The sequence below is a fragment of the Kogia breviceps genome, chromosome 16 (assembly GCF_026419965.1).
Source record: "Kogia breviceps isolate mKogBre1 chromosome 16, mKogBre1 haplotype 1, whole genome shotgun sequence".
NCBI classification, from domain to species: Eukaryota; Metazoa; Chordata; class Mammalia; order Artiodactyla; family Physeteridae; genus Kogia; species Kogia breviceps.
Window position 1 is genome coordinate 47,786,205 of NC_081325.1, and position 22,633 is coordinate 47,808,837.

The 22,633-nt window shown below is 39.9% G+C and overlaps 1 protein-coding gene across 8 annotated transcripts in view; it reads left to right on the plus strand.

The window, feature by feature from the left end:
* The first annotated feature begins 1 nt into the window (after nt 1).
* PIBF1 (progesterone immunomodulatory binding factor 1) overlaps nt 2-22,633 on the plus strand; it is a 209,450-nt gene continuing 186,818 nt past the window's right edge. For 2 of the 8 annotated variants that reach the window (XM_067016727.1, XM_067016729.1), the window contains exons 1-5: nt 15-259; nt 1,427-1,726; nt 8,694-8,794; nt 11,668-11,866; nt 15,445-15,564. In XM_067016727.1, coding sequence (XP_066872828.1) covers nt 1,475-1,726; nt 8,694-8,794; nt 11,668-11,866; nt 15,445-15,564 — 672 coding nt within the window. In that variant the 5' untranslated portion in view covers nt 15-259; nt 1,427-1,474. Of the gene's footprint in view, nt 386-1,426; nt 1,727-8,693; nt 8,795-11,667; nt 11,867-15,444; nt 15,565-22,633 lie in introns of all 8 variants that reach the window. The other 6 variants (XR_010837268.1, XM_067016728.1, XM_059042235.2 and 3 more) reach the window with 5 other exon arrangements.

The window sequence follows — 22,633 nt, forward strand, 5'->3', positions numbered from 1 at the left end:
TCTCCCAGCATGCGTTGCTTCCCGCGCCTGGGTAGACCCGGGAGGGCTGAGTTCCCGTAGCGTGGGCATCTGCCTGCTGCAGCTTCCTCCGTGCGCGGAAATGGTTGTTTTGGTTACGGGTGCTAACGGTTTCCGACCTGTGATTTCTTGTTGAGAGGCTGCAACCCGAGCTGCTGTCTGGAGACACCTTCAGCTCCTCTAAAGTGGCGGCGGTGGCGGCTTCTCCAGCCTTCGACGTGGAGTAATTGAAGCTTTCCAGGTAGCTCACGGCTCCCCCTTTCCTTTTTTGCCTGGGACAAGGAATCTTCTGATGCTGCCAAATTCGGGTTTTATTCTTCACGGCGCACGTGTGGGCAGTGCCAGTCCTGGACCCTTTGTATCCCAGGTGATGTTGCCTGTCTTTGATTTCGCCTTTCCTTATCCCTTTCCCTTTAAAAACGAGGGAAGCCGATCCAGTCAGAGTTCTTAAGTTTCCCTTCCACACACCTTTTTTTCTAATCGTTCAGTTTAGAAAAACTGGTATCTACAATACCGTAAGTAATTTATTATATCGTGTAGTATTAAAACGAGGGAGTTGCTGAGATTTTTGTGAAAGGGTAAGGAGTTCGAGGAATTTCTTTTACCCTCTTGTTTTCATTTTGCTATCTGCAAGTCTATAAAGAAGTTATATCTCACTATTTCCCCTTTTAAAAAAACTTAACTGATGCCTCATTGCCTGTAGAATAAATGTCGAACATACTGAAACATTCAGGGTCCTCCACAGTCTTGATTATGTATAAGGGACAGTCCTTCCGTGTGTTTGTGTTTGGGGGGTAAGAGGAGTCACTACTCAGGTCCACAGGGGCTTGGCCCAGGCTGACTACTGCTGTGTCCCTCTGTTGTTTTACACTTTCATCACTTCTATACCAACCTTAATACCTGAATGATTTTCCCTTTTTATTACTCCTCTCCAAATCCTTCAGGATTCTAAGTCCTACCTCTGTATGACCTTCCCCTGACCAACTCAAAAGAAACTTCTCTAGCTTCAACTTGTGCTGCTTTTATTACTAGTATTCCTGGGTACTGGCGATTTAGGGCTTTATTGTTTATCTCATACATTTCTTTGTTTACTTCAATTAAGAGTCCGGCCCCCAGGAACTGGGTTTTTTATTCATCAAAAGTATGGGTTCAAAAAAAAAAACATTGTAAAGCAACTATATACCAATAAAAATTAATTTTTTAAAAAAAGTATGGGTTTGGAATAGGATTTAATGAGTTTGATTTAATATGTTTGATTTGAGCAGTAACTTAACCAATCTGCCCTAGATTTGGGGTCCTCCAGTTTGCCTAATATTTACTGAGGGAACCCTTAGTATCTCTTTGATAACTTTATGCTTTCCATAGAGAATGTTTGAGTACGTTTAAATCAATATTTTTTAACCTACAGAAAATTGAAATAGAATTGGAGAAGAAAAGTGACCCATAATAATTAAAAATGTCTCGAAAAGTTGCCAAGCCATCAAAAACACTGAACATCTCTAGCTCTATGGAATCTGAAGATATTAGTTTAGAAACAACAGTTCCTACAGATGATATTTCCTCATCAGAAGAGAGAGACGGTAAAATCAAAATCACCAAGCAGCTAATTGAACGGAAAGAACTGCTTCATAATATTCAGTTACTGAAAATAGAGCTATCACAGAAAAATATGATGATCGACAACTTGAAGGTTGATTATCTTACAAAGGTAAGATCATGTGTAAATTTGGTATCTAAGTGCTTTATTATCTTGAAACTGCAGATATATAAGAATTAAGTTTATGTATATGTAATCTGAACTTGAAATGATAAATTTAAAATATCAAGAAAATAATTATATTTTCTTGCATAGTTTAAAAAAGCTGCTTTTAAAAAGAGAAGGGGGGCTTCCCTGGTGGCGTAGTGGTTAAGAATCCGCCTGCCAATGCAGAGGACACGGGATCAAGCCCTGGTCCGGGAAGATCCCACATGCCGTGGAGCAGCTATGCCCGTGCGCCACAACTGCTGAGCCTGTACTCTAGGGCCCGCGAGCCACAACCACTGAAGCCCACGTGCCACAACTACTGAAGCCCGCGTGCCTAGAGCCTGCACTCCACAACAAGAGAAGCCCATGCACCGCAACGAAGAGTAGCCCCCGCTCACCACAACTAGAGAAAAACCGCGCACAGCAACGAAGACCCAACGCAAAAATAAAATAAATAAATTTATAAAATAAATAAATAAAATAAGAGGAGAAGGGAAGTGAATAATAGTTCTGTGTACCAAATAAAAAGTCTTGAAAGAAGGTGTGACTTAAAGGTGGGCAGGGATGAATTGCTTCTGTAGGCTCAGTTTTTTAAATGTATTATGTGTGAGGTATATTTTCTCCAGTGTTTTTTTTCTGGCCAAGTTTTTTCTGCTTCATGGAAAATTAGCCCTGATGTGACTAGTTGGATAGGGAGAATCAAGATCATTGTTACATTACTGAATCTGTTTAGTCCTCTACCATGGAGATTTGGTTTCTTTATATCTTGCTCTTTGATAGTTACTGTGTCATAGTACCAAGTGTAACAAATTCCCTTATGGTTTTTAACAAGTGGTATCTGCCAAGTAACAAGGGATGCCCTAGTCCTTATTTTTCTGCCTTGTGTGTTTATTTACAGTTACAGAGTGTTTTATGTATGGCCTGGTAAAGTTGTCGCTAGTTATAAAAAATTTACAGTGATTTCAGAAAGACAGGATAAACATTGTAACTCTTACTACTTCTGTCTTCTGAGAAAGTCTTTTCTTTCCAGTAGTAAACCCTCCATCTTTGCTCGTGATGCCACCTCTTCCTATCTCCTCCCCTCCCCATTTTCTTTCAGTTATATCTACCTTCTCTGTTGTTAAGTCAGTCTTGGTTAGTTCTTGCCTATGTATAAGTATCATGCTGCTAGAAAAATTTCTTGACCACACCTCTCTAGGAAAATGAAATATCGTAAATCCCAAGGTCTTGATGATGTAAAGAAATCATTTAGGTACATTTAAAAATATATATTAATAGCTAACATTTATCGAGTGCTTATTCTGTGCCAGACCCTGTTCTGTGAGCGTTTTCATGTATTATCTCATTGAAGCCATACAGCTCTTTGAGGTATAGGAGCTTTTAGGGGGATCTTCTCTGACCTATCATAGTAAATGAATCAATAGAATGAGTTAGACTGATATTTAGTGAGCACATAATAAGTATTAGTCATTGTTGCTGTTATTAACTAAAATAATATTCTCACTTTGTTCACTCTGCTTATTTTCTGTGCCTTACATCTATGCTCATAGGACTACCTGCCTTGTTTGTTGGGTATTTGTCTCTCTTAATAAAGTGTAAGGATACTGAGGACAGGGACTTCTTTGTAGTCCCTGTTGTATCCCCAGCACGTAGAACTGTCCCTGGCACCTAGTAAGTGCTCAGCTGTTTCTTAAATGGGTGACTTAACCTCATTTTGCTATTGAAAAACACAGAACCGTAACTGGTTAATGGCTTACCAAGGCCATTCAGATGGAAGTGATGGAGCCCGGTGGGATTAACCCCAAAAAGTCTAATGCCTGTGCTCCATCCAAGTAAACCTCCTAAGACTTCCTTTTAGGTTCTCTGTGCAGTCACCTAGCTAGACTAGGTCACTTGGTATTTTATCAGTGTATCCTGTGGTTTCCCAGTCTTTTTCCTTAGTCATATTGTTTTCACTCTTCAAATGGACTGCCACAGTGCTACTGGCTCATGTATCTCTATCCTTAAGGTCTCCTTCAGTGGATGTCACTGAAGAAGCCTGAGGTAATCGCCCAGTTGTTAATCTACCCACTCAGTCAACAAATATTCTATTAAGTGCCAACTGTATACCACATCGAAAATTACATTTTGTTTGGCCACTTTTTAAATTATTTGTTTTCAGCTTGCATTGTGCTTGGTTATAAATGGCTTCTCTCCTTTTTAAAGTGTGATGTTTACATTACGGGCAAGGTGGTTTATTCATGAGAGGCTTTCCGGTATAACAGATCAGAGCTGCAGTGCCAGACACACACAGTTTGAGTTTGAATCCCAGCCCTTATACGTACCTTGAGCAGATTCCTTAAGTTTTTTATTCCCTGATTTCCTGTAAAATAAGAATAATCATAGTTTTTACTTCATGGAGTTGTTGGAGGATTAAATTAAGGCACACAAGCTCTTAGATGCCTGGTGTATATTAAATAATAGTAGTAGTTATATTTATTCAGCACTGTATATTATTATTATTATTATTATTGTATCCCATGGTGCTTAGTATAGTTTTTTCTTGTTGTGGTTTTCTGGTTGGGCTGAAAATGTAGAAGATTAAGTTAGTCATATTCCTGAGTTTATGACACACAGTCATCACTGATCCTTGCAAGAGCACTTCTTCTTTTGTACATTTATTCTTTTTATTCCCATAATTCATTTCTCTTCCTCCCTTTCTCTATGTTTATTTTTCCTTTAAACATTTATTCTTTAAAAAAAATTTATTGAGGTACAGTCAATTTACAGTATTATATAAGTTTCAAGTGTACAATATAGTGATTCACTATGATTTTTAAAGGTTATACTCCATTTATGGTTATTGTAAACATTTATCTTGAACACAAGTATTTTTCTTATTTTTTTTCTTTTACATAAATCTGAATTGCATGTTTTGTTTTAGATTTTACTTCTTTTATAGTTTTTCATTTCAACTCAGTGCACTTTTTAAGATCCTTCACGTTACCACGTGCAAGTCTAGTCCTTTGCTTCCAGCAGCTACACAGTTCAGGTGTGTGTCTACCCATCTGTCCACCCATTCCCGCAGCGATAGGCACCCAGGGTGCCTCTAGCTCCTTGCCACCACATGCAACATGGCCTTCTTTAGACATTCCTCTTCTGGACCTAGTGTGAACATTTCTTTGACATATATACTAAAGAGTGGAACTTCTGGCTCACAGGGTATATGTCTGCTTAATTTAAGGGTCTGCCAAATTGCTCTCCAGAGTAGCTGCCTGCTCTACCTTCCTGTGTTTTTTGTCGATGAGCACTGGGGTTGTGCTGCTTAGAGACCCCTTGGGGTAATATATTTGCTGTCAAATATGGGAGGAGGTATTATATGGTAGAAGAACTAGTCTTCCTTAATTCGTCAAATCCAAGCCACCTGGATTGGAAGATGGGCCACTATGTGTATTGCTAGGGTTAAACACTGCCAAGTTAAACTGTTATGTGCTGTAGTTTGTAAGATGCATTCCAGCTTCAGAGATGAAAAATGTGGAAAAGTGTGAGTCTGGGATTGATGAAGGAACAGTATTTTTAGCCACTCATTCATTCTCCAAAGCTTACCAGTACACTGAACGTCAGGGATACAAAGATGAAAATGTCACATTCTAGCATTACAAAAATAAATTTCCCTCCCTAGACTATAGCTCCATGATAATGGTTGGAGTGGGAAGCTGGGAAGTGTTAAGTCTCTTAACTGGACAGATTGTTGTCTCTAATAAAAACCAGAGTTACCTGAGAAAGAGGGGAAGACTTGATGTTGGGAGACAAGTAACAGTTTTTTCCACTCATCAAGGTCTTTTTTTGTTTGGAAATAATGCGAATCTATATAATATAACTTCTCTCCACGCCAGTATGGCAAGGGTACAATGCTTATGTTTATTACAGCTTACTACTGGTGGTACAGTTTATTACTAAGAATGTCTCGACCCATGTTGATTTGACAGAAACAGGTTGGTCCCAGGAAACTTAAAAAGCATGGATTCCCCCTCCCCACTCAGCTGCTTGCCGACTGAGAGCACTGAGAAGGCGAGCTGCTCAGGCCAAACTTCCTAATCTTAGAGGACTGTTAGCTTTGCACTTTTATCCCCACTTATTGCTGCCTAAATCGCTTTCCTTATTCCACCTCCTTATTCCTTTCCTCCTCATTCTTCTTGCTTGTCAATTTTTAAATGCTGAAATCTCTCTCTGTTTATCTGTCATTGGAGATCTGTGGGTTCTTTATTGCTTGGAAATGGAGGAGTGAATCTCCCTAGCTTGACTGTCTCTGAGTTGAGGGACTTAATCTAAAAGTCAGTTAAAACTGTAAAAGTTCTAACCCTGAAAAAAGCGGAAGTTTCTCCTTGTGGTAACAGTTTTCTTGATTTGCAAAATAGTAATTACGAAGAACGTGGTTATCTTTCGTTGATTTAAGACATTTATTGAGACATGTTGCCAGGAATGTAGCGGTAAATGTGACAGAGTCCCTTTTTTATGGAGATCACATTCAAGTGAGAGACATGATCAAACAACAGTTAAACAAGATATCTTCAAGATATGTGACGTGGCATTGCTCAGCAGTGGGAATTTTCTGCTTTGGATAGGGAGTCAGCAAACTTTCTCTGTAAAGGCCTGGGCCAGACAGTAAATATTTTATGCTTTGCAGGCCACGTACAGTCTATCACATATTCTTCCTTCTTTTTTTTTTTTTTTTTTCTTTTAGCAACTTTATAAATGTAAAACCTATTCTTAGCTCGTGGGCTAATGAGGAACAGGACGTGGGCTGGATTTGGCCCATCACCGTGGTATATTAACCTTTGCTTTAGATTATGTATCAGAGAAGCCATTTGCAGATTTTAGGCGGCTGGAGTGACATGTCCTGATTTTTATTTTCAAAATGTCAGTGAAGTAATAGACTAAGAGCAGATAAGGTAGAAGAGGAGTACAGTATTAGGCTATTGCCTTACATAAGACTCCTAACTTTTTGGCTTCATCTCCTGGAGCCGTTTATTGAGAAATAGAAGACTGGGAGAAAACTGATATAGGAGATAAAGTTTAAGCTCTGGTTTTTTTTTTTTTTTTTTTTTTTTTTGCGGTACACGGGCCTCTCACTGCTGTGGCCTCTCCCGTTGCGGAGCACAGGCTCCGGACGCGCAGGCTCAGTAGCCATGGCTCACGGGCCCAGCCGCTCCGCAGCATGTGGGATCTTCCCGGACTGGGGCACGAACCCGTGTCCCCTGCATCGGCAGGCGGACTCTCAACCACTGCACCACTAGGGAAGCCCTAAGCTCTGTTTTGAATATGTTAAACTTTAAATGCCCATCCATTAGACTCCTAAATGGAATTGTCGCTCTGACTTTAGAGGACAGTCCATGACCAGGGAGTGGGTGGGTGTGTGTCGGGGGGGTGTGCACACATGTAATATACATCAGCATGTAGGTGCCACTTAAAGCTGTGGGATTTGATGGCATTACCTGGGGAGAGTAGAGGGCCCCAAACCAAATCAAGGAGTAGTCAAACATTAGAAATGGGTTAAAGGAAGAAAATCCAGCAAAGGAACCTGTGAACCTTAAGAGGGTCCAGTGAGTTAAGGAGGAAAACCAGGAAGAGTATCACATAAGGTGAAAGAGGATGGAGTGGTCAGCTCTGCCAAATCATGCTGTCAAGTAAGATAAATACACAGCAATAACCATTGGACTGGGCGTTATGGGGGGGGATTCATAACTTTAACAAGAATTGTTACTGGAATAGTGTGGGACGAAAACCATATGGAAGTTTTGCTCTGGTGCTGAGCAGAGAAAATAGTACTCTAGCAGAGGAAGTGGTGGGATCGAGGGAGTGTGGTTTGTTGGGTTTTTTAACGGGAGACAAAAACATGTTTGTTTAATGACAGGAAGAGTTCAGTAGAGAAGGAGAATTTGATGATGTGAGAGGAATTCACTTGAATATATTAGGGCTGACTGTTAAATTAATCTGCATATTTTAAAAGGTGAACAAGAATTGCCTGGGTTGAAAGGGAAGGAGTAAAGAAGTTTTTAAATAGTCTACGAGTGAACTCAGGTGCATGGAGGCTTAAGAGGGAGCACAGCATATCGGGGTAATGGCAAGCACTTACTTTTGCTGGAACAGAGTTTTCTTTTAAGCTAGGGACGAGAGACATGGTAGGTAAGGGCCAGATCAAGAAGGACTAGTTTAGTATGCCATGAAGTTTAGAACTTATTCTGAAGGCAGTGAGGATCCTCTGAAGGATTTAAAACTGGGGAAATAAATGTTTGATAGCATTTTTAAAAGATAAGATAAAGGAAGATAGTTTTGGAGACTGACAAAACTGAAGGCAGGGAAACCAGTTAGGAAACCATTATAATAATCCAGGTGAGAGATGACAGGGGTCTAACTGCAGACTTGTCAATGGGCATTAAAGAGGATGGTATAGTTTTGACAGCTTTTAATGAAATAAACTCAACAATAAAAACAATGATGTCAGATCAGAATAAGCAGTGGAGGAGATATATCAAATATGCTTGACTCCGATTTTTTTGCTTTGGAGACCAGGGAGATGCAAGGAATATAAGATAGGTGAGGTTGGTGACTAGGTTCATTTTGGACATTTATAGCATCACCCATGTAGTCAATTGAATATGTATAGTAGGCAGAGATTATAGGTGGAGCTGAGGTATACGCAGGATCTGGCCCGGAAATAATTACCTGGGCGAGGCACCAGCACAAAAATTCCAGCTGTCAAAGGGTTTTTCACTTAGATTAGATTAACGGGGAAAAAAAATCATCTTAATGACAGTCCGGCAAAAATACATTCATAAGGCAGCAGATTCAAAGCATAGTTTAACAACCCTTTGTATGAACAAACAGAAGGTTTTATTAAACGATAAATTTGCAAGCTGACCGTATAATTTACCTTTTTCTCTTTTTTAAGATTGAAGAATTGGAAGAGAAGCTTAATGATGCACTTCACCAGAAGCAGCTACTCACATTGAGATTAGACAACCAATTGACTTTTCAACAAAAGGATGCCAGGTAAAAGTTTTAAAAAGCAGCAATACCCATCTGGCAGTTAGTAACGTCATTACCTATTCATGCATGTGATCGTAAGCTAAAATAGAGAAATCTTAAATCAAAGACGGTAATAATTTTTACATCCAGACTGACAATAAAACTACTTGATGCATACACAAAATTCAAGAAGCCAGAATTCAGGGGCTTCCCTGGTGGCGCAGTGGTTGAGAATCCGCCTGCCGATGCAGGAGACACGGGTTCGTGCCCTGATCCGGGAAGATCCCACGTGCCGCGGAGCAACTAAGCCCGTGAGCCATGGCTGCTAGGCCTGCGCGTCCGGAGCCTGTGCTCCGCAACGGGAGAGGCCACAACAGTGAGAGGCCCGCATACCGCAAAAACAAAACAAACAAAAAGAAAAAAACAAAAAGCCAGAATTCAACATTCATTCAACAAATATTGCCAGTGTAAGTGAACCATAAATGACAATGGAAGCTCTCTAAACTCACCACCACTTAACTGGCTGGATGAAATTCTTCATTTGCTCTGTAGAACATACTGATGTATTCTTACGGCCCATTGAATTCTTCTGGGTTGATGTACCTTGTGTTTGCCTACATACTTTCTCCAGCTCAGCCGTGTGTTTATCCAGAGTCTGTTGTGTTTACTCTCAAATATGCCTATGCCAATCATACTTATTATACTTATATAATCATACTTACACTTAATTAAAATTATATTTTAAAATGAGTACAAAAACATATGTCATTTCTTTGCAAACTATAATGAATTCTTTGGAAAGATTCAATTAAAGTGAGTGACTAAAAATCATCAAATTAAGTGTGAGCAAGAGGTGTTTAGAGGTTAGGGGCAAAAATCAAATCCATAAAAAGTATCCTCAGATTTCCCAAGTGTCTTTTAAAAAGGTCTCCTGCCATTGTAAAGAAATCAAACTTGGAAATCATGAAAAATGATTTACAGAAAAACAAAGCATATCTCCATATTACAAAAACTCTGGACCTATGTAAAAACCGTTGCCAACGAATGTTATGTCTATATTTTAATTAGCTATAAATGTGTAAAGTACGTATCTTTTCCCTTTATAAGATCTTACTCTTTAACTGACATTTAAAAAAATTATCGGACCAATTATCAGCTACTATCACATTAGACCAGTGGTTCTCAAATTTTAGCATGCATCAGAACCACCTGCCGGGCTTGTGAAAAAAGATTGTTGGGTCCCACCCTCAGATTCTGATTTGTGTTGGGCCCTGAGAATTTGCATTTGTACCAAGTTCCCAGATGACGCTAATGCTGCTACTGGTTTGGGGATAACACTTTGAAAACCACTGCATTGGATAATAGGACTTCTACTCTAAATTCTTTAGGCATTGATCAAATTAAATGAAGTGGAGAGGGTGGTATCGGAGACTATTGCAGTAATTCTCTTGATAGCTGATAGTGGTAAACAGTGGTTGGATTCTGAATATATTTTGAAGGTAGAGTTGATAGGATGTCCTAATGGATTAGATGTGGGGTTTAGGAGAGAAAGAGGAATCCAGGATTGTACCAACATTTTTGGCCTGGATAAATGAAGAGGTGAAATTGCTGTCAACTAAAGATGGTTGGGGGTGGTGGTGTGATGAATTGGGAGATTGGGATTGACATACATACACTAATATGTATAAAATAGATAACTAATAAGAACCTGCTGTATAAAAAAATAAATAAATAAAATTCAAAATTCAAACAAAGAAAAAACTAAAGGTGGTGAAACCATAGCAGAATAGGTTTATGAGAGAAGAGCAGGAGTTCAATTTGGAACATGTTAAGTTAGAGTTGTCGTATTAGAAATCCATGTGGAGGTGTATGAAAAGTCTGATCTAGAGATACAAATCTGGAGTCATCAGGATATAGATGGTATTTAAGTCACGAGACTGGATGAATTCCCCAAGGGAGTGAACACAGACAGAGGAGAGGACTGAGTACTCCAACACTAAGACAAACTAGATAATAAGACCGAGAAAGTGCCACCAAGAAAGTAGGAGAAAAATGAAGAGGAAAAAAATACGGTGTCTGGGAAGCCAGATGAAGAAAGTGTATAAGGAGGGAGAGATCAGAAGTCTCAAGTGCTATTGATAGGGATGGAAAGAACTGAGACTTGCTCATTAGCAATCTAAATGTTACCAGACCTGATTGGCCTGGGTTTAAGAGGAAAGGCATTGAAGAGAGCACATACAGAAAACTTTTGAGAAACAAAAGGGGCTGTGAAAGGCGGTCAAAAATTGTGGGAGCTTGTTGGTTCATTTATTTTAAGACAGGGCGAATAACAGCATGTTTGTATGTTGATGGGAGTGATACAGTAAGAGGGGGAAAAAATCAGATGGTGCCTTCCTGCTCAAAATTTTGGGGTCGGCAACTGACAACGTGTACTACATGTATTCCTTGAGAAAGGTGATTGATTATGTGTGGATTACTGTGTTCATTGTCTCATTGGTTGAATGAATACATAATGGTGGTCCAGTGTTGCCATCTTAAAGAGGTATACCTTGAAGTACCTGGATAAAGACAAATGAAAATTCCTTTAATGAGTAGGGTCCAAAGCAGATATATGAGATTTACACCTTAAGGAGAAGACATGTATAATTTTATAATTTCAATTTTAAACGTTATTAAGAACATTAATTTTCTATTTAATAATTTATGTGGCTACACATTCAGTAATTAGTATAGCATTGTCATTTCACGCTTAACTGGTTAAGTCAGCATTTAGCTGGAGCCAAAAATACTATTAAGCTTCTCATTTCTTAATTTTAAGTTACTATAAAAAAGGAACTTTGAGAAAATTAGATCTCAGTGATTTTTTTAAGCTTGCTATACATTCTCTCCTAATGTAGAAAATATCAAGAACTAATGAAACAAGAAATGGAAACTATTTTATTGAGACAGAAACAACTAGAAGAGACAAACCGTCAGCTAAGAGAGAAAGCTGGAGATATTCGTCGAAACCTGCGTGACTTTGAGTTGACAGAAGACCAATATATGAAACTAAAAGGTCTTCCGGAAGATCAGCTTTCTATTCCTGAATATGTGTCTGTAAGTGTCTTGTATCATTTAAAAAAAAAAAAAAAAAAAAAGCGTATATTTCCAGACTAAAATTTGCCATTTCTATAGTAGCCATAACTTTTGAAGTACCTAATTGATAAATTATTTTATGGCTCTGATCTGAAGGTAGTGAGTGAATGGTGTTCAGATCACCAAATTTTAAAGGGTCTTGGCCATTGACCTCCAAAGTCAAGCAATAAATAGGGCTCTAAAGTTAATGGCTGGATAATCCATAGAAATGAATTACTTTATCATAAACTGTGGCAGTTTATAATGTTCTCAAATGAAAAATTATAGAGATAACAGATTAGTGTTTGCCAGGGGTTCGGAACATTGGAGAAGAGGAGAGTGGTGTGGTTATAAAGGGGCAGCATGAGGGCGATCGTTACGGATCTAGGTCAGGATCTCAACTGCGGTGTTGGTTACACAAGTCTATACATACGATTGATCTATGGCAGTGTTCTCAAATCTTTCTGATAATCAGCATCCATTTATACTCTAAAAATTATTGAAGACCCCAAAGAGATTTTGCTTATATAGACTATATCTATTAACATTTACCATATTCGAAATTAAAACTGAGAAATTTTTACAACACAGGAATACACAAGTACACACTTCATTAGCCTTAAGGGCGATGATATCATCACACATCATGTAGCCACCGGCAGACACTTAACGGGCGTAAGATTAAGAGTAAAACAGGCAAAAAATCTTAGTATTACTAGGAAAATAGTTTTGGTCACATGGATTTCCTGAAAGGGTCTCAGAGTGGCAGGGTGGAACCAGGGCTCCCAAGAGCACACATCTCACACAAACTCCAAGTTTGTGATATATGGAGTTCATTTCACCCTAACAGGCTTGAATTTTTTTCATCTGTAAAAGGGTTAATAATAATAACAGTGCCTTGGGCTTCCCTGGTGGCGCAGCGGTTGAGAATCCGCCTGCCGATGCAGGGGTCACGGGTTCGTGCCCCGGTCCGGGAGGATCCCACGTGCCGCGGAGCGGCTGGGCCCGTGAGCCATGGCCGCTGAGCCTGCGCGTCTGGAGCCTGTGCTCCCCAGCAAGAGAGGCCGCAACAGTGAGAGGCCCGTGTACCACAAAAATAATAATAATAATAATAACAAGTGCCTTTTATTCAATAGCTGGTCATAATCTATGATGAAAAAGAATCTGAAAAAGAATATGTATATATATTTATATGTATAACTGAATCACCTTTCTGTATAGTGGAAACTAACACGACATTGTAAATCCACTATGCTTCAATTAAAAAAGAATAATAATAACAGCAACTTTCTATTGAGGTAATTGTGAAGATTAACTGTGAATTTGTATGTAAAATGCTTAACACAGTGCTTAGAACATAGTAAACACATAATAAATATTATCAATTCTTTTTGCTGTAGTGGTTGATACTCTTGGTTCTCATTTGATAAGGCTTCCAGATTAGTGATTTCCTACAAAACAGAGTACTGTTTTTTGTCCAATGTTTTTTGTTTTGTTTTGTTTTGTTTGCGGTACACAGGCCTCTCACGGCTGTGGTCTCTCCCGTCGCAGAGCACAGGCTGTGGATGCGCAGGCCCAGCGGCCATGGCTCACGGGCCCATCTGCCTCGCGGCATGCGGGATCTTCCCAGACCGGGACACAAACCCGCATCCCCTGCGTCGGCAGGCGGACTCCCAACCACTGTGCCACCAGGGAAGCCCCGTCCAGCTTTTTATTTAACATAGCTTGAACATAATTGTTCTGCCCAAAGTACTGTCCAAAACCAATTAAATGTCTCAAGTGCTGTCATTGAGGCTTTATCCATTGTAGATGGAAAGTATCCCATTAGTGGCAGGCATACATATTTTTGGTTCTCTGATCTGTTAATGTTCCTTGTCTTATCTTTTGTTTTCAGAGAGTACCCTCCTAACTAGTTAATTTTACACAGGTTCATTGTGTCAAGTACTAGCCTTAGGACTTGCCTCTTAGCAAATATGGTCCTCCTGCAATACAGCAATACATTAAGGAGTTTCAGATTGTATGCCTATACAACAAATAGTCCCTAATCGCCCTCTCCTAATTGGCTGATAGCTTAGTTTTGTAGGAGCCTGTTAGTTGGAACACTTTACTAAGTTAGGGCACGCAAATTCCCCTGAGAGAATTACGAGTGGGATGAGAGGTCTGAACTGAATGGAACAGTGACATGAAAATACCTCCTGATTCATCCTGATTATCCCTTCCACAGCGGTGGTAGTAAGTAGACTTCACCAAGAGCCTAGGGTGTAGGCTTTTCCTATATTTAGGCATGGGAGATAGAGCACAAACCAGACAAAAATTCCTGTCCTCAGAGAGCTTACATTCCAATGGAGCAACACACACAACAAATTAAAATACGTAGAACGTTTGTCATAAATGCTATGGAGAAAAGAGCAGGAATGAAGAGTGAGGATGCTATTTTAAATCGGCCTAGGGGAGGGACTTCCCTGGCGGTCGAGTGTTTAGGACTCCATGCTCTCACTGCCGAGGGTCTGGGTTCAATCCCTGGTCAGGGAAATAAGATCCCACAGGTGGCGCAGCCCCCAAAACAATCTGGTTAGGGAAGTCAGGGAGGGTTTTACTGATAGGGTGATGTCTGTTCAGAGACCTGAAGGGCGTGAAAGCATGAGCCGTACATTTATATGTGAGAAGAGCTTTTCTATCAGAGGAAAGAGCAAGAGCAAAACTCTGCAACAGGGGCTTCCCTGGTGGCGCAGTGGTTGAGAATCCACCTGCCGATGCAGGGGACACGGCTTCGTGCCCTGGTCCGGGAAGATCCCACGTGCCGCGGAGCGGCCGAGCCCGTTGAGCCATGACCGCTGAGCCTGCGCATCCGGAGCCTGTGCTCCGCAACGGGAGAGGCCACAACAGTGAGAGGCCCGCGTACCGCAAAACAACAACAACAACAACTCTGGAACACTTGATGTGTTGAGGAAATAAGCGGATAGTGTGGAGTGAGCAGTAGTGAGAGGTAAGGTGTAAGGAGAGAATGGAGTACTGATAGAAGAGAGGAAAGAGAGGCCGTGTCACAGGCAGGGAGTTACAGATAATCTGGCCCTTGAAGGGACTTAACTGAACATTAAGACTTAATGAAGTATATTAATGGTCAGGGACAATTAAAGACCGTCTTGGATCAGTTTTGTACAGGCATATAATCTGAAACTCCTTAACACTTCCCTTTATTATCTTTTTTTTTTTTTTTTTTTTTTTTTTTTTTTTTTTTTGCGGTACGCGGGCCCCTCACTGTTGTGGCCTCTCCCGTTGCGGAGCACAGGCTCTGGACGCACAGGCTCAGCGGCCATGGCTCACGGGCCCGGCCGCTCCGCGGCATGTGGGATCTTCCCGGACCGGGGCACGAACCCATGTCCCCTGCATTGGCAAGCGGACTCTCAACCACTGTGCCACCAGGGAAGCCCCTCCTTTATTATCTTAATACTTTTCCTTGTATTACTGATAATTGAGAGTGCTATTAATTAGCAAATTTTAATTGTAATTTGGGTCTCGAGACTGCTTATTAGTTTGATTTTTTTTTTTTTTTTTTAAAGATTCGGTTCCATGAACTAGTGAATCCATTAAGAAAGGAAATCTCTGAACTACAAGTGAAAAAGAAAGACCTGGCAGAAGAATTAAGTGAAAACAAGGGTCAACTGAAACAACTGACCGAGGTTTGTATAATTTTGATCCCTGGTGTGAAGAAGCTCCAAGAGGTCCTTAAGATTTGTGATAGGGAATATAAAAATCAGTGAAAGAAAAATGGAACTCGGGGATGCTGACTGCTGTGATTCTTCATAAGTCGTGGGAAGGAGGTGAGACTGGAAATAGCCATCTTCTTTTGGCAGGGTACGTCCATGATATTGACCGTAATCCCCGGCTGAGTGTTTTGTTGTTGTAACTCATTTCATTCTCAGTTCTTCATTACAGATCCGCCTTGTTGGTGATAAGAAAGGGAGCCCTTGTCCATTTATCAGTCATTTTGCCTCTTCATTAAATACAGTTAGCTCTCCTAATACCTGTTCAGAGCACATGCACTAATATTAGCATCCACCCCAGTGATGCCTGGTGCTGTGCTAGGTGCTGGCAGCAGTGGGTACAAGAGAGACAGTGTCTGCCCTTCCAGAGTTCACATTCTAGTAGGTTGGAGTTATACCTTAGATGATATCTTGACACTCATTCTTTGTGTGACCTTGAACAAGTCATTCAATGTTTCCTGCTCTGTCAAATGAAGAAAATAATACTATTTGTCCATTTACTTCATTGAATTGCCCACATTTCTGTTTCAAAGTACAAATGTGATTTTTAGCAAGGTTGCCTATAAATAACTATTTTGTGTCCTATTTCAAGGGCAACTTTTACCACAGATCTGTTATCCAGAAATAAACAATTATGATTAATTTATGTTTTGATGCTCTGGTTTGCTGCACTGTTAGTGCTGGACAGAATCTACTTCAGTCATTATAGAGCCAATATTACAGGCAAGTGAAGACTCAGCTTCCTTCAGCTCATAGGAGCACTGAAGTCATCAGGAGTGATGCCAGAGAGGCTGAGGTGCTGACGTGAACCCTACCACAGGGGTCTATTATGGTGGGTTTTGTTCTGCTGCTAACCTGCCACATTGTGCAGGTAAACTGTTTTGCACATTTAGAAAAATAGCTCTTAACTTTTAAAAAATTTGCATCTAAAGTCAAAATAATGAAGGACAAAGAAGACCTCAGTTTGGCTACTAACTAATTTTGTAGCATCGGGCAAGTCATTTAATCTCCACTGTCTCTGTAAAATGCCCCGGATGGTGATGGTGGTGGCAGCAGCGGTGGCAGTGTGGCACAGGGTTCGTTAGGGACAAAGCAGATAAGTTTTCAGGCTTAGTTCTGCAGCACCTTATGGTATGTCAGCGTCCCTCAAGGACTTCTTATTTTTTAGAGGGAGGACTGGAGGAGCTTTCTATCCTTGTTTCTATCACACCACCTCTGTTTTAATCACTTTTGACATTTGGGGGATTCTGAGAGTACTTTCTCCTGAACAAAGGATTCTTTGGACCAAAAAAAGGCTTGGATCTCTAAAATGATCATTAGTATGTGGTAAAGCAAGTCTTTCTACTCTCGAGGGTCAGTAATGGCCTTGTATCCCAGATTTTAGTTTGTTTCAACCTTACTAACACCTTTAGTATTTTACTGACGTGAAAGCATAGAAAATTAACACTGGTTTCACTCATAGAGTTCCTGAGTGTTTTTAGTGCATGAATAACTCTTGAACACAGAAACAGTTTTGTTTGTGAACTTGTGTTAGGGTTCTCCAGAGAAACAAAGCCAACGGGATATGTAAATATATATGGAGAGACGTATATTTCAGGGAATTGGCTCTTGTGATCGTGGAAGCTTGGCGAATCCAAAATCTACTGGGGTAGGCTGGCAGGCTTGGAGATTCAACGGAGGGTTGCAGTTTGAATCCAAAGGCAGTCTGCTGACAGAATTCCTTCTTGCTCAGGGGAAGTCAGTCTTAGTTCTAGTGATGCCTCAGCTGATTGATTGGTTGAGGTCCACCACGTTATGGAAGGTAAACTGCTTTACTCAGAGTCTACTGATTTAAACGTTAATCTCATCTAAAAAACTGCCTTCACAGAAACATGTAAAATAATGTTTGACTGCATGTTTCGGTACCATAGCCTAGCCAAGTTGACGTAAAAAATTAGCCATCATAGAACCTTTCCCTGTGCAAGTTTGCTTCTTAAAGGTTTATCACCTCTCAGCTGAAAATATAATCTTCTGCCTTAAACCTTTTCCTGAACTTAATATAAAGAGGGAACTGAATCACATTCAGGAAAAAAAAGGAAAGGAATGCCCTGTCTCCATAATAAAAGGTCTTAGAAACTCAGAGAATGTGATTTAGACATAATAGAATTACTTTTGTATTAAAGCCACCCTTAAAGTTAGATTCTTCTGCTCTGTCAAGGGCCTAGTACAGCTCAACTTGCCCAACACTCAGAAAATACAGACTGAAAATTTTTAAATGAAAAGTCACCAGCAAGAACCTTTTTATAAGGATATAGTAAATAAATGTTAATATCTAATATTAAAAGAAACTGTTTTAACAATATATTGTGGGGGGTTATTTTTTGAAATGGTTTGTTAAATTATTTACTGCTCTGGTATCTGGGGCATTCAGAGATACTAGTTTGAGTTTCATCTCTGCAACTCGACGATAGTGTAATGATCTTAGATAAAAAACTTAGTCTTTACTACCCCTCCCTGCAGTCCCCATCTGTAAAATAGGGATGAGAATATGTAACATCTGCCTCACTCACATGGCCATTATTATGAGAATAAAATGTATTCAATAAATAATTCACTGTACCTTGATTATGTGGCAAGCATTGTTCTAAGTGCGTGGGATACCTCAGTGAACAAAACAGAGATGTCTGGCCTCACGGAATTTATGTTTTAAAAGGAGTGCAGGGCTTCCCCGGTGGCGCAGTGGTTGAGAGTCCGCCTGCCGATGCAGGGGACACGGGTTCATGCCCCGGTCCCGGAGGATCCCACATGCCACAGAGCTGCTGGGCCTGCGCGTCCGGAGCCTGTGCTCTGCGAAGGGAGAGGCCACAACAGTGAGAGGCCCGCGTACCGTAAAAAAAAAAAAAAAAAAAAAAAAAGAGTGCAGGGGGCTTCCCTGGTGGCTCAGTGGTTGAGAATCCGCCTGCCAGTACAGGGGACACAAGTTCGATCCCTGGTCCGGGAAGGTCCCGCATGCCGCGGAGCAACTAAGCCCGTGCACCACAACTACTGAGCCTGCGTGCTGCAGCTACTGAAGCCCGTGTGCCTAGAGCCCATGCTCCACAACGAGAAGAAGCCACTGCAATGAGAAGCTTGTGCACTGCAACAAAGAGTAGCCCCCACTCGCCACAACTAGAGAAAGCCTGTGTGCAGCAACAAACACCCAACACAGCCAAAAATAAATAAATTAATAAAAAAAATAAAAGGAGCGCAGGGAGGGACTTCCCTGGTGATCCAGTGGCTAAGACTCCATACTAGCAATGCAGGGGGCCCAGGTTCGATCCCTGGTCAGGGAACTAGATCCCATATGCTGCAAATAAAAGATCCCACATGCTGCAAGGAAGAGCCCACGTGCTGCAACTAAAGATCCTGCATGCCACAACTAAGACCCAATGCAGGGCTTCCCTGGTGGCGCAGTGGTTGAGAGTCCGCCTGCCGATGCAGGGGACACTGGTTCGTGACCCGGTCCGGGAAGATCCCACATGCTGCGGAGCGGCTGGGCCCGTGAGCCATGGCCGTTGAGCCTGTGCGCCTGGAGCCTGTGCTCCGCAACGGGAGAGGCCACAATAGTGAGACGCCCGCCTACCGCAAAAAAAAAAAAAAAAAAAGACCCAATGCAGCAGCCAAATAAATAAATAACATATTTTTAAAATAATAAAATTAATTTTTTTAAAAAAAGGAGTGCAGGGAAACAAACAGTAAACATTATATTGGAAGGGAAGCACAAAGTAAAATCTCGAGTTTGCAGATAGCAAAGTTTTTCTGAGTGGTAGAGTACTACGCTAGTAAGGCAAATTGGAGGAAGATCTCAGAAGATAAGTAGACTGATTATAACCTGTGTGTTTTCTTTTATGTAACCTCTCAGTTTATGGTCCCCAAATCAGCGTATTCAAAATTGGTCACCAGCCTAGAGACTATATTTTTTTTCTGTTTTATTTTGAAAGTTTTTGAGCATAGGTAACTAGAAAAAATTTTACAATGAACACCAGTATACTCATCACCTAATTTCTGCCATTAGCATATCACTATACTTATCTTAATCACATACCTGTCCATCTATCCATCCACTGGTCATATTTAATTTATGAGAAATTGCCAGACTGTTTTCTTTTTAATGTCTCAGTAGTTCCTTTTTATTGTTGGGTAATATTTAATTGTATGGATATATTCATTCTCCAGTTGATGGGCATGTGAGTTATTTCCACTTTGGAGACATTATAAATGAAGCTGCTACAAACATTTGAACATTGGCTTTTGTGTGGACATACATTTTTTTTCTCGTGTAAAATTTAATAGTCGGATTTTTCACTTCTAGATTTCCATTTGGTTATTATAGTTTTTATTTCTCTGCTATTTGTGTATTCATTATAAGCACATTTTCCTTTACACCACTGAGAATAGTTAAAATCTCTGCTTTAAAATCCTTGTCTGCTAATTCCAAAATCTGAGTCACCTCAGAGTTTGTCTCTGTTGTCTTTTCTTTTGATGGGTCCCATTTTCCTGTTTCTTCAAAGGTTGAGTAACTTTAAATTGATCATTTAAATCACTGAGTAAATTTAGATCTTAACATTGCAACTGTTACGTTGTGTAGACTGCATTTTGACAGTGCTGATGCCTTTGTTTTAGCAGGAATTTAACTGGTTTGTACTCAGACAGCATGCTCTGTCTCTTGGGCAGCAGCTCAAATTTCAGTTAGGTGTTTTTGGCCTTAGTAGGACTGCTTGGGTCTGTCCTACACATGTGTTGTTCAGAGGTCAGCCAGAGATCTGGCAGAGATTATCCACAGACCTCAGAGTGCCCCTTTTCTGGCTGTCTCTAGAATTCCCTCCTCACTTTAGAGCAGCTGAGTTGCCCCAAACTCTTGTTTTCTGGTTCTTCAAGCTAGAAAGATGAAGGATATTCTGTTGTACCTTTATCATCCAACTTGGCACATAGTAGGCCTGCCTTCCAGCTAAAAGGCATTTAAAAAAAGAGAGAGAGAGACCAGGAAATTTACCCAATGCTGTTCCCTTCTTCCTCTCGTAGAAGATGGATATCCCTCCAGAATCTGCCTGATTTTGGTCACTTTCCTGTGCCTTCAGATGGTTGTTTTGTATTTCGTCCAGAATTTGAAGTCGTATCTGCAGTAGGGTTGGTCAGATGGGAACTTGGAACCATCACCAGAAGTGGAATCACCTTACAATTTTGTTTTAAACACAGGTGAAGGAAGAGAAAATCCAGTCTGTGCGTGTAAAATATTTAGCTTTGAAATCCCCTGTTTTCTCTAAAAAGAATCTTAGCTTCATTGGAGAATCTTTTTTCTCAACATGTTTAACTTTGTACTGATATGGGTGATGATTCATTAGGCATTATGAAGAAAAATATTAAAAGCAAAATAAAATACATCACTAGACCTTGAACAAAATGTAGAGTTTTGAACATTGTAATTTTGGTTGTTTGCGCTACTTACCTATTAATAATTATTGAATTCCTGATATAACCATAAAGTTCAGAGTTTGGAAAGTAAGATATGGTATTTGGGCAGCTGAGTTTACTATCTGAGGACATATAAACATTAGTATGTGTCAAATGAACACCAACAGCTGGGGAAAATGTGATTGAAGTTCATAGAATCACAAAATCATAAAATCACATAAGGTGAGGATTGACTTGCAAGGGGATAAACTCAGGACAAATACAAGATGGAACTACTATTTTATAGAACAAGTAGTAAATTGATGGGAAACGTAAAAGAGGCAAGAGCCGACAAATATAAATGCCTCAAAAATGGCAGGATCATGGCAATTCCATGTGGGTTACTAAGAGAAACTAAGATATTTGTTGTGTCTCTGAGTTTTACAACTGGGAGTTAGGAAAACAAACTTTCCACTTTACTAAGACTGTTGGATTGAGTTTTGTCTTTTCCAAAAATGAACTTAATGTGTTTTTTTTTTTTTTTACCACATGGTGGCAGCATATATCCATTTATTTCTGTAACCAGTTTGGGGCTACTCAAATCATCTTGTCATTTTTGACCTAGAGGCCAAAGTGTTACGTTGTTACCTTATTTTCATTTATATTCCTTATTTCATATCCATTGCCTTAAACCAATCAAATACTATGTTTTTCTAATAAAATTCAGTAGATCTATAACTGGGAGATAGAATTTTAAAAAATTGAAACTTTTCTGGCAAAACATGTAGTCTTCAGATCAAAGGTGTCTCAGTTATTACACTGATTTCATAATTACACCTAACAGAAGCATTCAGAGATGTTAAAGCCCCACAGGTACACAGTTAATTGTGCCTTTATTCATATAAGCTGCTAGTTCATGGCAGTTATGAAGTGAAAAACTGATTTGTTCATATCTATTACATGAAATGTAATAAAATGTGATTTTTGACCTTTAAAAAAGAAGTCACTCTTCCTGAAGTGCCAATTTTAGTAGATTTCTGGAATTTTCTTTCATTATTTTTTTCCACATCTTTAGTTATTTGGAAATAATATCTGGATACTAACACTGGAAAATAGGGCTCATCTTTTACTTCAAGTTAAGAGTTTTTTTTTTAAGCATCAGTATCATAGTCTAATTATAGCATATTTTGAGCTGTATTTCATACATGAGCTTGTGTATGGTACTTAGTGTTTTCGTAAGTGCTATACGTTTATTTCCTATTTATGGAATCTGCTCGTAACAGGTCAGAATTTTGGTCCAGTACATGTAGCTAAGCTATGTGCAGCTGTTGTGCTATTGTAGAGTTATTTCAGCATGCTTCTTTTCAAAAGAAAGAAATGTTAACAATATTATATAGGGCATTAATGAGTCTGTACTTAAAGCCATTAAGTTTCATGAGGAAATGGTGAAATATTTTTCTCTTATGAGAACTTGGGTAACTAGGAAGCAAGAAGAGTGTTTTGTTTAAGAGAACTTCCTTGTTTAGGAAACATAGTTACATCTATTGAGAAAAATTCTGCAAAATTACCTTGAGGC